General features: G+C 41.1%; 1 protein-coding gene across 16 annotated transcripts in view; it reads right to left on the reverse strand.

The window, feature by feature from the left end:
• The window catches only part of CLASP2 (cytoplasmic linker associated protein 2), a 186,655-nt gene that overhangs the window by 27,680 nt on the left and 146,631 nt on the right, over window positions 1–12,344 (reverse strand). For all 16 annotated transcript variants that reach the window (XM_064277442.1, XM_064277439.1, XM_064277447.1 and 13 more), the window contains 3 exons: window positions 7,148–7,291; window positions 5,891–5,997; window positions 2,644–2,797 (listed from right to left, as the gene is read on the reverse strand). In XM_064277442.1, coding sequence (XP_064133512.1) covers window positions 2,644–2,797; window positions 5,891–5,997; window positions 7,148–7,291 — 405 coding nt within the window. The remainder of the gene's footprint in view (window positions 1–2,643; window positions 2,798–5,890; window positions 5,998–7,147; window positions 7,292–12,344) is intronic.

Genomic DNA, 12,344 nt, shown 5'->3' on the forward strand with positions numbered 1-12,344 from the left:
AATGGTGGATTTTGTATATATTGTGAGGGGAGAGACAATAAATGTCCTGGTAGACTGAGTGTGGAGGGTAAGCAAAAGAGAGGAGTCAAGGACTACTCTTTTGTTATGATTTTTGGCTGAGCAACTAGAGATGCCAACATCTGAGATAAGGAAGAGTGATTTTAGGGGAGAAACCAGGACTTCAACAGGCAGTTGGATATATAACTCTGGAGTTCAGGAGAGAGGTCTGGACCAGAGAGGGTTATATGACTTATTATATCAGAATAACTTTTAAGATAGGTGGTAATACCCCTATTTTCCTAATGATGTCATTGAGGGTTAGAGGTGGTAACCTGACTAGCTATTAACTGCTGTGAACCGGGATTAAAACTCACTTCTGTCAGAATCCACTCCTTGAGCTTCCCGCACCATGCCATGCTATTCTGAAAAACACTGAGGCTCAATTAAGCAATAACGTTTGCTGACCTGTCGCTGCCACCACATGAAATGTTTAGGGTTGCTGTTGCTGTGTGCCACTGAGTCGATTCCAACTCATAGCAACCCTGTAAGACGGAGTAGAACTGCCTCATATGGTTTTCTAGGCCACCACATGAAGTGTTTAGGGTTGCTGTTGTTGTGTGCCACTGAGTCGATTCCAACTCATAGCACCCCTATGAGACAGAGTAGAACTGCCTCATATGGTTTTCTAGGCTGTAATCTTTATAGGAGCAGATCACTAGGTCTTTTCTCCACTGGACTGGCCGGTAGGTTCAAACTGCTGACCTTCTGGTTAGCGGCCAGGCACTTTAACCACTGTGTCACCAGGGTAGAGAGCCCAAATATGAGAGGTACGGTGGTTCCAGGCAGTCGGTTTCCAAGGCCCATCAGAAAGGGCATGGGCAGAAAACAAGGGCAGGAAAGGAGCCAGAAGGCAGAGGCGGGAACTGGTCAGAGATGTGCTGATGCACCACGACGCTCTGCAATGTCCCAAACACTGACGAACAACGGTCCGTGATGGATGGTGGGGTGGCTTGTTTTGATATCAGAAAAAAGAAGCAAAGCAAAAACAAAAGCACTTCTCTTTGCATAATGGCAGAAGCAACAAACTGAACAATGATATTCAAAAACGTCACAGAGATGGGCTACAGCCTTCTTAGAGCCACACAAACTAATGATGGACTTAGGAAGGAGGGGAAAAATCTAAACTCTCTGTCTTCTCTTCTAGGACCCACATGACCTGGCCCACGTCCTACCACCCCCTCTTCCATGATGCTCCAGCTATAGTGGCTTTCTTCCTGGCCCTCACTATGCAAAGCCGTTCCCACTGAGGATCTCTGCGTTTGCATTCTTTTATGGGATACTCCTCTCCTAGATCTTGTATGGCTGTCCTTTTTTTATAGGAAAAAAAAAATTTTTTTTTAAATTGTGGTACAACACACACCACATAAAATTTGCCATTTAAACAATTTTCACGCTTATGTTGTTTCTAAAACTTGTCCATCAGCTAGATGGTGCCCAGCTATCACCACTGACTGCTCTGATAGGGATCACAACAGAGGTCCTGGACAGAGATGGAGAAAACTATACAGCAAAATTCTAACTCACACATACTCACACACACAACAAGACCAGACTTACTGGTCTGACAGAGACTGCAGAAACCCTGAGAGTAAGGCCCACATACACCCTTTTAACTCAGTACTGCAGTCACTCCTGAGGTTCACCCTTCAGCCAAAGATTAGACAGGCCCATAAAACAAAACGAGACTAAATGGGCACGCTAGCCCAGATGTAAGGATGAGAAGGCAGGAGGGGACAGGAAAGTGGTAACAGAGATCCCAAGGCTGAGAAAGAGAGAGAGTGCTGGCATGTCATGGGGTTGGCAACCAATATCACAAAACCGTATATGTATTAACTGTTTAATGAGGAACTAATTTGATCTGTAAACAATCTAAAGTACAATAAAATTAAAAAAGTGGGAATGAATGAATGAAGCATTTTATTTTCCATCACCTCAAACAAACTCTGTACCCATAAAGCAGCAACTCCTCACTGCCCCTCCACCTAGCCCGTGGGAATCACTACTCTACTTTCCGTCTCTGGGCATTTGTCTACTCTTGACATTTCATACAAGTGGGATCAGAGGATCTTTGTCCTTCTGTGTCTGGCTTAATTCACTTAGTATAATGTTTTCAAGGGTCATCCATGTATAGTGTGTATTATAACCTTATTCCTTTCTATGGCAGAATAGTATCCCATTAATGGCACATTCATCCATTCATCTGCTGAGGGACACTTGTCCCTCTCTTTAGTTAGGTCTCAACGCAAACGGCACTCCTGAGAGAAGCCTTCCTTGAACACTCACTTTAAAATATTCACTTTCCTCCAAGGCACTTTCAAACTAAAACTCCGTAATACTCAGCTCTATCTGAATCTCTTATTTTTTGCCTATGTGTTTGTCTCTCCCCACTAGAATTCAAGGGACTTGAAGGCAGGAACTTTGTCTTGTAAATCCAAGACCCAGAACAGGCCTGGCGTGTGGCAGATACAAGTAAAAATGACTGACTGCCCCTAAAAACCCTATTTGAAAATGACAGAAAGCAAAGTTAAAAAAAAAAAAAAACTCAATGAAATACGCAGCTTCCACGTAAGAATATTCACTCACTGAATCGCCATCTTCTTTTTTAGAATCCCTTTTCAAGGGCTCATTCATATCTTCCTGACTCCGGAAGCTGAAATTCTGAATTGCTTCTGTGACACCTCGAAGGGAGCTGTAAATATCCTCAGAGTTCATGTTTTCTGTGTCGTAATCAAATGCACTAGGAAAAGGAAAACCGAAGTTTTACTTACGTGCGGTTATAAAATACAAACCCAACTGAGGAGATTATGGAAGGTATTTATAGGGACAGGGTTAGAGAGTGTATATTCCCCCCAGGGCATCATTAGCAGAACAAAACCCAGCAGCTATAAATGGTGAGAGTACCTGGCTCCTCTGCCCCTGCGAAGGGCAGTCTGCAATGACTCTGGAATGTCTAGCCCTTAACAACTGAAGAGCCTATATTCACCTTCAAACACATTCCGATTAATCAGGGGTTAGCAAACGATGCCTGTTTTTGTATGGCCTGTAAGCGAACACTGGAGTACTGGCCACAGACGCTGTATGGCCTGTACGCTAACAGTGGAGTACTGGCTACAGACGCTGTATGGCCTCTAAGCTAACAGCAGGGTACTGGCCACAGACAGACACTGTATGGCCTGTAAGCTAACAGCAAGGTACTGGCCACAGAGGCTGTATGGCCTGTAAGCTAACAGCGGGGTACTGGCCACAGAGACTGTATGGCCTGTAAGCTAACAGCGGGGTACTGGCCACAGAGGCTGTATGGCCTGTAAGCTAACAGCGGGGTACTGGCCACAGAGGCTGTATGGCCTGTAAGCTAACAGCGGGGTACTGGCCACAGAGACGGTATGGCCTGTAAGCTAACAGCGGGGTACTGGCCACAGAGGCTGTATGGCCTGTAAGCTAACAGCGGGGTACTGGCCACAGAGGCTGTATGGCCTGTAAGCTAACAGCGGGGTACTGGCCACAGAGGCTGTATGGCCTGTAAGCTAACAGCGGGGTACTGGCCACAGAGGCTGTATGGCCTGTAAGCTAACAGTGGGGTACTGGCCACAGAGGCTGTATGGCCTCTAAGCTAACAGTGGAGTACTGGCCATAGATGCTGTATGGCCTGTAAGCTAACAGCGGGGTACTGGCCACAGATGCTGTGTGGCCTGTAAACTAACAGCAGGGTACTAGCCACACACGCTGTATGGCCTCTAAGCTAACAGCAGGGTACTGGCCACAGACACTGTATGGCCTGTACGCTAACAGTGGAGTACTGGCCACAGAGGCTGTATGGCCTGTAAGCTAACAGCGGGGTACTGGCCACAGAGGCTGTATGGCCTGTAAACTAACAGCAGGGTACTGACCACAGACACTGTATGGCCTGTATGCTAACAGTGGAGTACTGGCCACAGAGGCTGTATGGCCTGTAAGCTAACAGTGGGGTACCGGCCACAGAGGCTGTATGGCCTGTAAGCTAACAGAGGGGTGCTGGCCACAGAGGCTGTATGGTCTGTAAGCTAACAGCAGGGTACTGGCCACAGAGGCTGTACGGACTGTAAGCTAACAGTGGGGTACTAGCCACAGAGCTGTACGGCCCGTAAGCTAACAGTGGGGTACTGGCCACAGAGGCTGTACGGACTGCAATGCCTGAAATATTTACCATGTGGCCCTTTACAGAAAAAGTTTGTCAACCCCTGTGATTGATCACAACAATGGTAATGCTTGAAAATGAAATAAATGTATTTCACACGAAGTTATAAGACAGCAGAGAATTTTTAACACAGAATGTACACATTATCAACATGAATTATATAGTCAAATTCTAAAATTCAACTGAGGCTGGAATTTGGTGACCAAAATGGTCACACATGTATAGCATGGAAGGAACAGATCAGACGTTAGGTTTGCAATGTATTTTTCTTTCTGAAATGCTGATCTTATGTGTGTGTTTGTGTACACGTACGTGCGCATACATCTTATAATCGTAACAAAGAATCTGATGAAGCTGTTATACCCATTAAAAACCTACTGTTGTCGAGTTGATTTTGACTCGTAATGACCCTGTAGCATGCTATAGTATATGACTAACAACAAAAATCAAACTATTAATTACAAACGTGAACTACTACATAACCTGTTTTTTTAAAAGGCCAGAAAAAGGGAAGAAATATTAGTCCCTTAACGAGTGAAAAGCTTCCTCTGGAATATAGTCCATGCTTGAATTGCACCAGAGCGTGAGAATTACACATCTTATATTTTGTATTAAGGATCAATCTCTTACTCAAGTTTTTGCCTAAAAAATATACATAATGCTAGTTTCATTAGTTCTTCCCTATTAGTTCTTCTCTGTTTTTACATTTTGTCTATAAGCTTAATTTTCCCCCTACTTTTAGAGGTGGTTAAAAAAACCAAAACCAAACCTGATGCCGTCGAGTCAATTCTAGCTCATGGTGACCCCACAGAACAGAGTAGAACTGCCCCACAGGGTTTCTAAGGAGGAGCCAGTGGATGTGAACCACAGACCTTTTGGTTAGCAGCTGAGCTCTTAATCACTGTGCCACCAGGGTTGGTCAATATTAACTCTAAGTATCCATCATTATAATTTGACCTCACTATTTATAGTGGTTGGAGACCTGGTGGTACAGTGGTTAAGAGCTTGGCTGCTAACCAAAAGGTCCACAGTTCAAATCTACCAGCAGCTCCTTGGATACCCTGTGGGGCAGTTCTACTCTGTCCTATAAGGTCGCTATGAGTTGGAATCAACTCAACGGCAAAACCCTGGTGGCGTAGTGGTTAAGTGCTACAGCTGCTAACCAAAGGTCAGCAGTTCAAATCCACCAGGCGCTCCTTGGGAACTCTATGAGGCAGTTCTACTGTGTCCTATAGGGTCGCTATGAGTCAGACACAACTGACTCAACAGCAATGGGTTTTGTTTTGTTTCTTAACATACCTTAAAGGCAAAATTTACAATTTTCTGTACTTCCCTTTTTTCTATCTTTCTATAGATCTTTATTATTTACTGGATTTATAGAGCATCTCCAAGAAACATAACTATGCTATTTAATGCAAATTAGCAGAAATTTACCAAAGCTGTGTCAACAGGTTTCCTAGTCAGTTATAAAAATTTTTCATATCCTATGTATTTTTTTTTCCATTATCATCATCTAAACAGTTAGCTTTGGAACAAACTTAGAATTGTTCAGATATGCTAAGTTTCTACTTGTCTAAGGCTTTTTGAGTCCAGTGGAAATTAGCGGTAACGTCTCCGCTTTTTTAAGAACTGGAATTTGCAAATGCAAACCATTACCTTGGAGATAAAGTATTTTGTGATGTATTGGTAGGAGAAGTAAGAGGACTGGACCAATTGGCTGGTGAACGTGACGCTGGTCTTGTCAGAGGACTCCCCATGGAACCCTGATGGAGGGAGAGAGGTAGGTAGAACAGGTAAGTTCAACTAAAAGACTCTTAAGGAAAACACACCATCATTAGGTTGAAACATCTGAACTAGTCCCATTTGTAGGTCAACATTCACAGTCCATGTCTCTCTGGTTTCTGGTGGGGAAAACGTCCTTCTCCATCCAGACATCTAACTCTCAGTCTCTTCCTCTTCTCCTCACCCCCTCCTGCTCTCAAATATTACCAACATCTTTTCCTCAAAGATTCAACAAGACCCAAAACTAACAATTTTAAATTAACTTCCTGTTCTGAGCCAATTTTCTCCTTCCAAACATTACTAATGTCCAAGTTTTATTCCTCTTTGAGTCTCCTTTAATAAATAATTTTCACAAAGATGCCAAGGGAGTAAAATCTGCTCATAATATTAATTTATCTCTTAAGATACAATGAAACAATTCCTTCTCCTTTTAAAGAGATCCCCAACTTTGGTTCTGAAGAAATTCCTCTCGGGTTATTTTTAATCCTCAAATTTCCCCTTAAGCCTGCTGTCAGGGGATTTACCTTCTCTTTTACCTATTACTAAAGGTCTGCCTGCCTGCCTGCCTGTCTTTTAAAGCTTAACTCCAATTCTTTAGGCATATTATGCAGATTATTCCATACCATTTCTATATTTACAACAACACCGCAATCCTTCACTCACTCGGAGCTTACTTCTTTGTAACAGGGTCCCGTATATCCAGGCACACACGGACCAGCAGGCCTGCAATCATCAATTACAACCCTTTTAACACTCTTCCTCTCGGCCTCAGCTGTTAGCTGTGGAGGAGGTCATCCCTGCTAGTCCTATAATTAGGACTGGTTCACCCACAGAGCATTTTCCTACTCTGATGGCTTCCAACTGGTGTTCTCATCTGTGTCCTGCTTACATATGGCTTTCCCTGTTTACACCCTGCCCACTGCTCACCACCACCCAAATTATACACCAAATTATACTATGAACATGACAGGCCCTGGAATCTATTTCTTCCTACCAGTATTTCTGCTGAGGAAATGCTGTCCATTGCAGATGCAAAAATAGGTTCAGAAGTTCACTTCATGTGAAAGAAAGCAATTCTCATTAAGCCAACCATCACGTTATACAATAGCCATGAAAGCAAGTGGGAAATACCTGGGTCCCATTGCCTGTGTTTCGAAGGTGATTATGAAGAAGCTTGGTAGCACCATCCTGAAAAGTTTTTGGTAAAGCTCCTAACAACATCGTAAACTCTGGGGTATTGAGTTCAAATAAGGAAATCAACACTGACTGTGCTGCCTGGAAAACAAAATCATACAAGAAGGAGGTGAATACATTCTGGTTATTCAAAGGAGACCACATGCCTACTTCAGCATTTTCAGTAGCACAAGGCTTCGCGATCTTTCCAAGGGAAAAACAAAAACAAAAAAAACATATTCTTACTTGCTTTCAAGTTTCTTTGTTGGAAGCACAAAAAAATTTTTTTCTTATCTATTTCTTGAATCTAAGAAGGAAATATAATAAAGTATGACAAACGTGACCTAACAACCAAGGGCAAAAGTTAATGTTTCCTAATAAATGATTACAAGGAGAAAAATGGATAGAACTAAGAAAGTATATCATTAAGCTATACAAAGCCTAACCAGCGCAACTTAGTACTGTAAATTCCATTTTCTCAATAAGTGGCTCTTATATTAACCAGCCACATCTAGCCTTCTAACAAATTTATAATTTGAAGCTAAAACCAGTCTAATGTTTTATCGAAATGGGAACAAGACAAAGTTTACTCAAATCTGCTAAGAAAATTTACAGTTTTTCTTTCTTCTAAAGTAATCAACTCAGTTACTGAAAGCCAAACTTTGAAATTCATATTACAGAGAAATTTAACTGTGAGGAGAAAGAAACCCAAATGGGTCTAAACTGCATGACTTGTATCCAAATGTGAGTGTCTTGTTCTGGACTTTTCCTGACCCCCCTCTATGAAACCTAAGTGTTCTACAGAATGTTTATGGCATTTAAACATACAACACTGGAAACAAACAAACAAAAAAACCCACTGCTGTCGAGTCTATTCCGACTCATAGTGACCCTATAGGACGGAATAGAACTGCCCCACAGGGTTCCCAAAGCTGTAATCTTTACGGAAGCAGACTGCCACATCTTTCTTCCGCAGAGCGGCTGGTAGATTCGAGCCACTGACCTTTCGGTAAGCAGCCGAGTGCTTAGCTACCGCGCCACCAGGGCTCCCTGACAATGCTAGAGGAATGGTTAAATTACACTACACTGAAAGAACAGACTACTACAGGACACTGCTGAAATAAAAATATTACTGAAACCAGCGATGACATGAGCCCATTTTGTTAAAACTAAAACAAAGTATACGTTGTGCGGGCGTGTACTCTTTTAACACATTAATAGCTTGATAAAGCTATTTTGATAACTAAAACAAGAAGGAATGATCCTGTGTCATTTCTGGAACCACTGAGAGGACCTCAAGTTAAGTTGAGCAAACGAAAATTAATCACTGTTAACGTACAGTTTAAAGAGCCTTGGTGCTGCAATAGTTAAGTGCTTGGCTGTGAACCAAAAGGTTGGAGGTTGGAACTTACACAGCGTTCAGAGACAGAAAACACCCGGTGAACAACTGCCATAAAAATTACGGCCTAAGAAACCCTATGGGAAAGCTCTACTCTGTCGTCTAGGGTTGCTATGAGTAAGAATCGACACAACCACAGGGTACAGTCTAGGGGACGTCGGTGGCACAGTGGCAGAATTTTTGCCTTCCATGTGGAAAGCCCAGGGTTGATTTAGGGCCCCTGGGTCTCATGCACGGCCCCCACCCATCTGTCAGGGGAGGCATGCGTGTTGCCGTGGTGCTGAACAGGTTTCTGGGGAGCTTCTAGATTTAGATGGACTAGGAAGAAGGGCCTGGTGAACAACTTCAGGAAATCAGCCGGTGAAAACCCTACGGATAACAACAGTCTCTGATTCACAACTGATCATGGCGATGGAGTAAGACTGGGCAGCACTTCGCTCTGTTGTGCTTGGGGTCGCCATGAGTCAGGTGGTGACTTGACAGCAGCTAACAACAACAACGTATAACTTGTTCCATCTACAGCTTATTTAGAGTGTAGTAGGTTTAGCTTTATTTTCCCCTAGAGTCGGCCCAATTGTTTCTAGATCTAAATCTAAATTCTACACTGGCCTTTGAAGCGTTTGGTTTATTCAGGAAACTTTTTTGCTTTTGGTTTAGTCCAGTTGTGCTGACCTCTCCTGTATTGTGTGTTGTCTTCCCCTTCACCTAAAACAGTTCTCGCCTGCATCTAACTAGTGAATACCCCTCTTCCTCCCTCCCTCCCCACTCTCGTAACCATCAAAGGGTATTTTCTTCTCTGTTTAAGCTATTTCTCGAGTTCTCATAATAGTGGTCTCATACAATATTTGTCCTTTTGCAACTAATTTCTCTCAGCATAATGCCTTCCAGGTTCCTCCATGTTATGAAATGTTTCACAGATTCCTCACTGTTCTTTATTGATGCATAGTATCCATTGTGTGAATATAACAATTTATCCATTCATCCGTTGATGGGCACCTTGGTTGCTTCCATCTTTTTGCTATTGTAAACAGTGCTGCAATAAACATGGGTGTGCATATATCTATTCATGTAAAGGCTCTTATTTCTCTAGGATATATTCCAAGGAGTGGGATTGATGGATTGTATGGTTGTTCTATTTATAGCTTTTTAAGGAAGCGCCAAATCGATTTCCAAAGTGGTTGTACCATTTGACATTCCCACCAGCAGTGTAGAAGTGTTCCAGTCTCTCCACAGCCTCTTCAACATTTATTATTTTGTGTTTTTTGGATTAATGCCAGCCTTGTTGGAGTGAGATGAAATCTCATTGTAGTTTTGATCTGCATTTCTCTAACGGCTAATAATCGTGAACATTTCCTCATATATCTGTTTGCTACCTGAATGTCTTCTTTAGTGAAGTGTCTATCCATAACTTTTGCCCATTTTTTAATTCGGTTATTTGTCTTTTTGCAGTTGAGTTTCTGCAGTACCATGTAGATTTTAGAGATCAGATACTGATTGGAAATGTCATAGCTAAAAACTTTTTCCCAGTCTGTAGGTGGTCTTTTTACTCTTTTGGCAAAGTCTTTGGACGAGCACAGGTGTTTGATTTTTAGGAGCTCCCAGTTATCTAGTTTCTCTTCTGGTATTTGTGCATTGTTAGTAATGTTTTGTATACTTTTTATGCCATGTATTAGGTCTCTTAGCTTTGTCCCTATTTTTTCTTCCATGATCTTTATCGTTTTAGATTTTATATTTAGGTCTTTGATCCATTTTGAGTTTGTTTTTGTGCATGGTGTGAGGTATGAGTCTTATTTCATTTTTTTGCAGATGGATACTCAGTTATTTCATCTCTACTTAAAAAAAAATTATTTTAATATCACATTTCTCTACTGGATAAATTTTACATTTATTTTTAAATATTTTTTCAAGTCTTTAAATCAAAGTAATACATGCATATGGATTTTGAAAAAAATCAAACAGTAGAAAAGGTTTTATCATTCTTAATTCTCCTGTTCAGCTCCCTAGAAACACCCCCTTTTAATGCTTATTTCCTTCTGATAGTTAGGCATTCAAAGATTTACACAATTATTTCTTTATCAGTGTGAGACGTTTTCTAAAGATTCCCTACTGCAATAGATTAGGTTTTAGGTTCCTCTCTATATCAGCCCTACCCTTCTCACCTTCTTCTCCCTTACACATCCATCAACAGTACAGTTCTGTCACTGGACAAAAACGTGAATCAGATCGTATCACCCTGTACCTTAAACCATCCCAATGACTTCTCCAGTCACATCATATTCCTGTTCTTGGAATATCCCAAGATCATTCCCATGTTAGGATCTTTCCACCTGCTGTTAATCTTGTACCTACTTGCTAACTGAATCAGGTGGTAGTTATCCAGTTGGGCTCTCTTGAGTTCTCCAGTCATATAATCTTGATTTCAACGTTTCCTGGCAATATTTATATCTCATTTCCCTTTCTTGTCTTAATACATTGGCCATGATCTCAAACTCAATACTGAAGAACAGTAGTTTTATTAGGCGGCCATGTCTTGTTCCTAACTTTGGTAGGAATCTTTCTAATATTTTGCTGCTACAGATACTGAGGAAACCCCAGTGGAGTAGTGGTTAAGAGCTACGGCTGCTAACCAAAGGGTCAGCAGTTCAAATGCACCAGGCACTCCTTGGAAAACCTATAGGGCAGTACTACTCTGTTCTATAGGGTCACTATGAGTCGGAATCAACTTGACAGCAACGGGTTTGGTTTGGTTTTATAGATACTGAGTATAGGTTTCCTTTGTCACGTTCTGGAGGTATCCCTCTCTCCATACTTTAAGAGTCTTTAAGTTTCTTTTTTTCAAGTGTGATGAATCTTTTTTCTTTTTTTATAATTTATTTTATTTTTTTGTCGTTGGGAATATACACAGCAGAACATGCCAATTCAACAGTTTCTACAGGTACGATTCAGTAACACTGATTACATTCTTTGAGTTGTGCAACCATTCTCCCCCTCTTTTTCTGAGTTGTTCCTTACCCATTAACATAAACTCACTGCCCCGTAAGTTTTCTATCTAATCTTTCCAGTTTCTATCGTCAATTTGATCCCATGTAGATTGATCTTAAAAGAGCACAATGCTCAAGGCAGACATTCTTTACTAATTAAAATAAACCACTGTTTGGTTTTAAGAAGACTATAGGGGATATTTTTGGCTTACAATTTAAAGATTACCTCAGGGCAATAGTTTCTGGGCTTCATCCAGCCTCCATGACTCCAGAAAATCTGGATCCTATGAGAATTTGAAATTCTGCTCTGCATTTTATATTGCTATTTCTTGATTTTTAAATTCTGGGGTCTACTTCCTACTATGAAAAATACGGATTTCGCTGTTTGATCTTCCCTGTTTCAGCCACACCCATACACTTTTCATATACCTACTCATACTCCCAATATAATTATATGGCAATTTGATTAATTTTTATTCAGTATTTACATTAATGCATCTATATAAACCCTATTCACCACTAAGTCATATAGAATCTATGGTAACTTTCTTTTTCTGTGCAACCCCCTCCCCACTTGGAGTTAATAATTATCTTATTTATTATTTGCTTTTTTTTTAAAGTATTTTTATTACTAATCTAATCAAGTGTGATGAATTTTTTTAAAAATATTTTTTGCTATCTATTGAGAGAATCAGTTTGTTTTCTTTATTCTGCTAATTTGGCAAACTGATTATTATGCTGTTGGATTTGACTTATTAATGTTTTACTTGGGTTG

The sequence above is a fragment of the Loxodonta africana genome, chromosome 27 (genome assembly GCF_030014295.1).
Source record: "Loxodonta africana isolate mLoxAfr1 chromosome 27, mLoxAfr1.hap2, whole genome shotgun sequence".
Classification (NCBI taxonomy): Eukaryota; Metazoa; Chordata; class Mammalia; order Proboscidea; family Elephantidae; genus Loxodonta; species Loxodonta africana.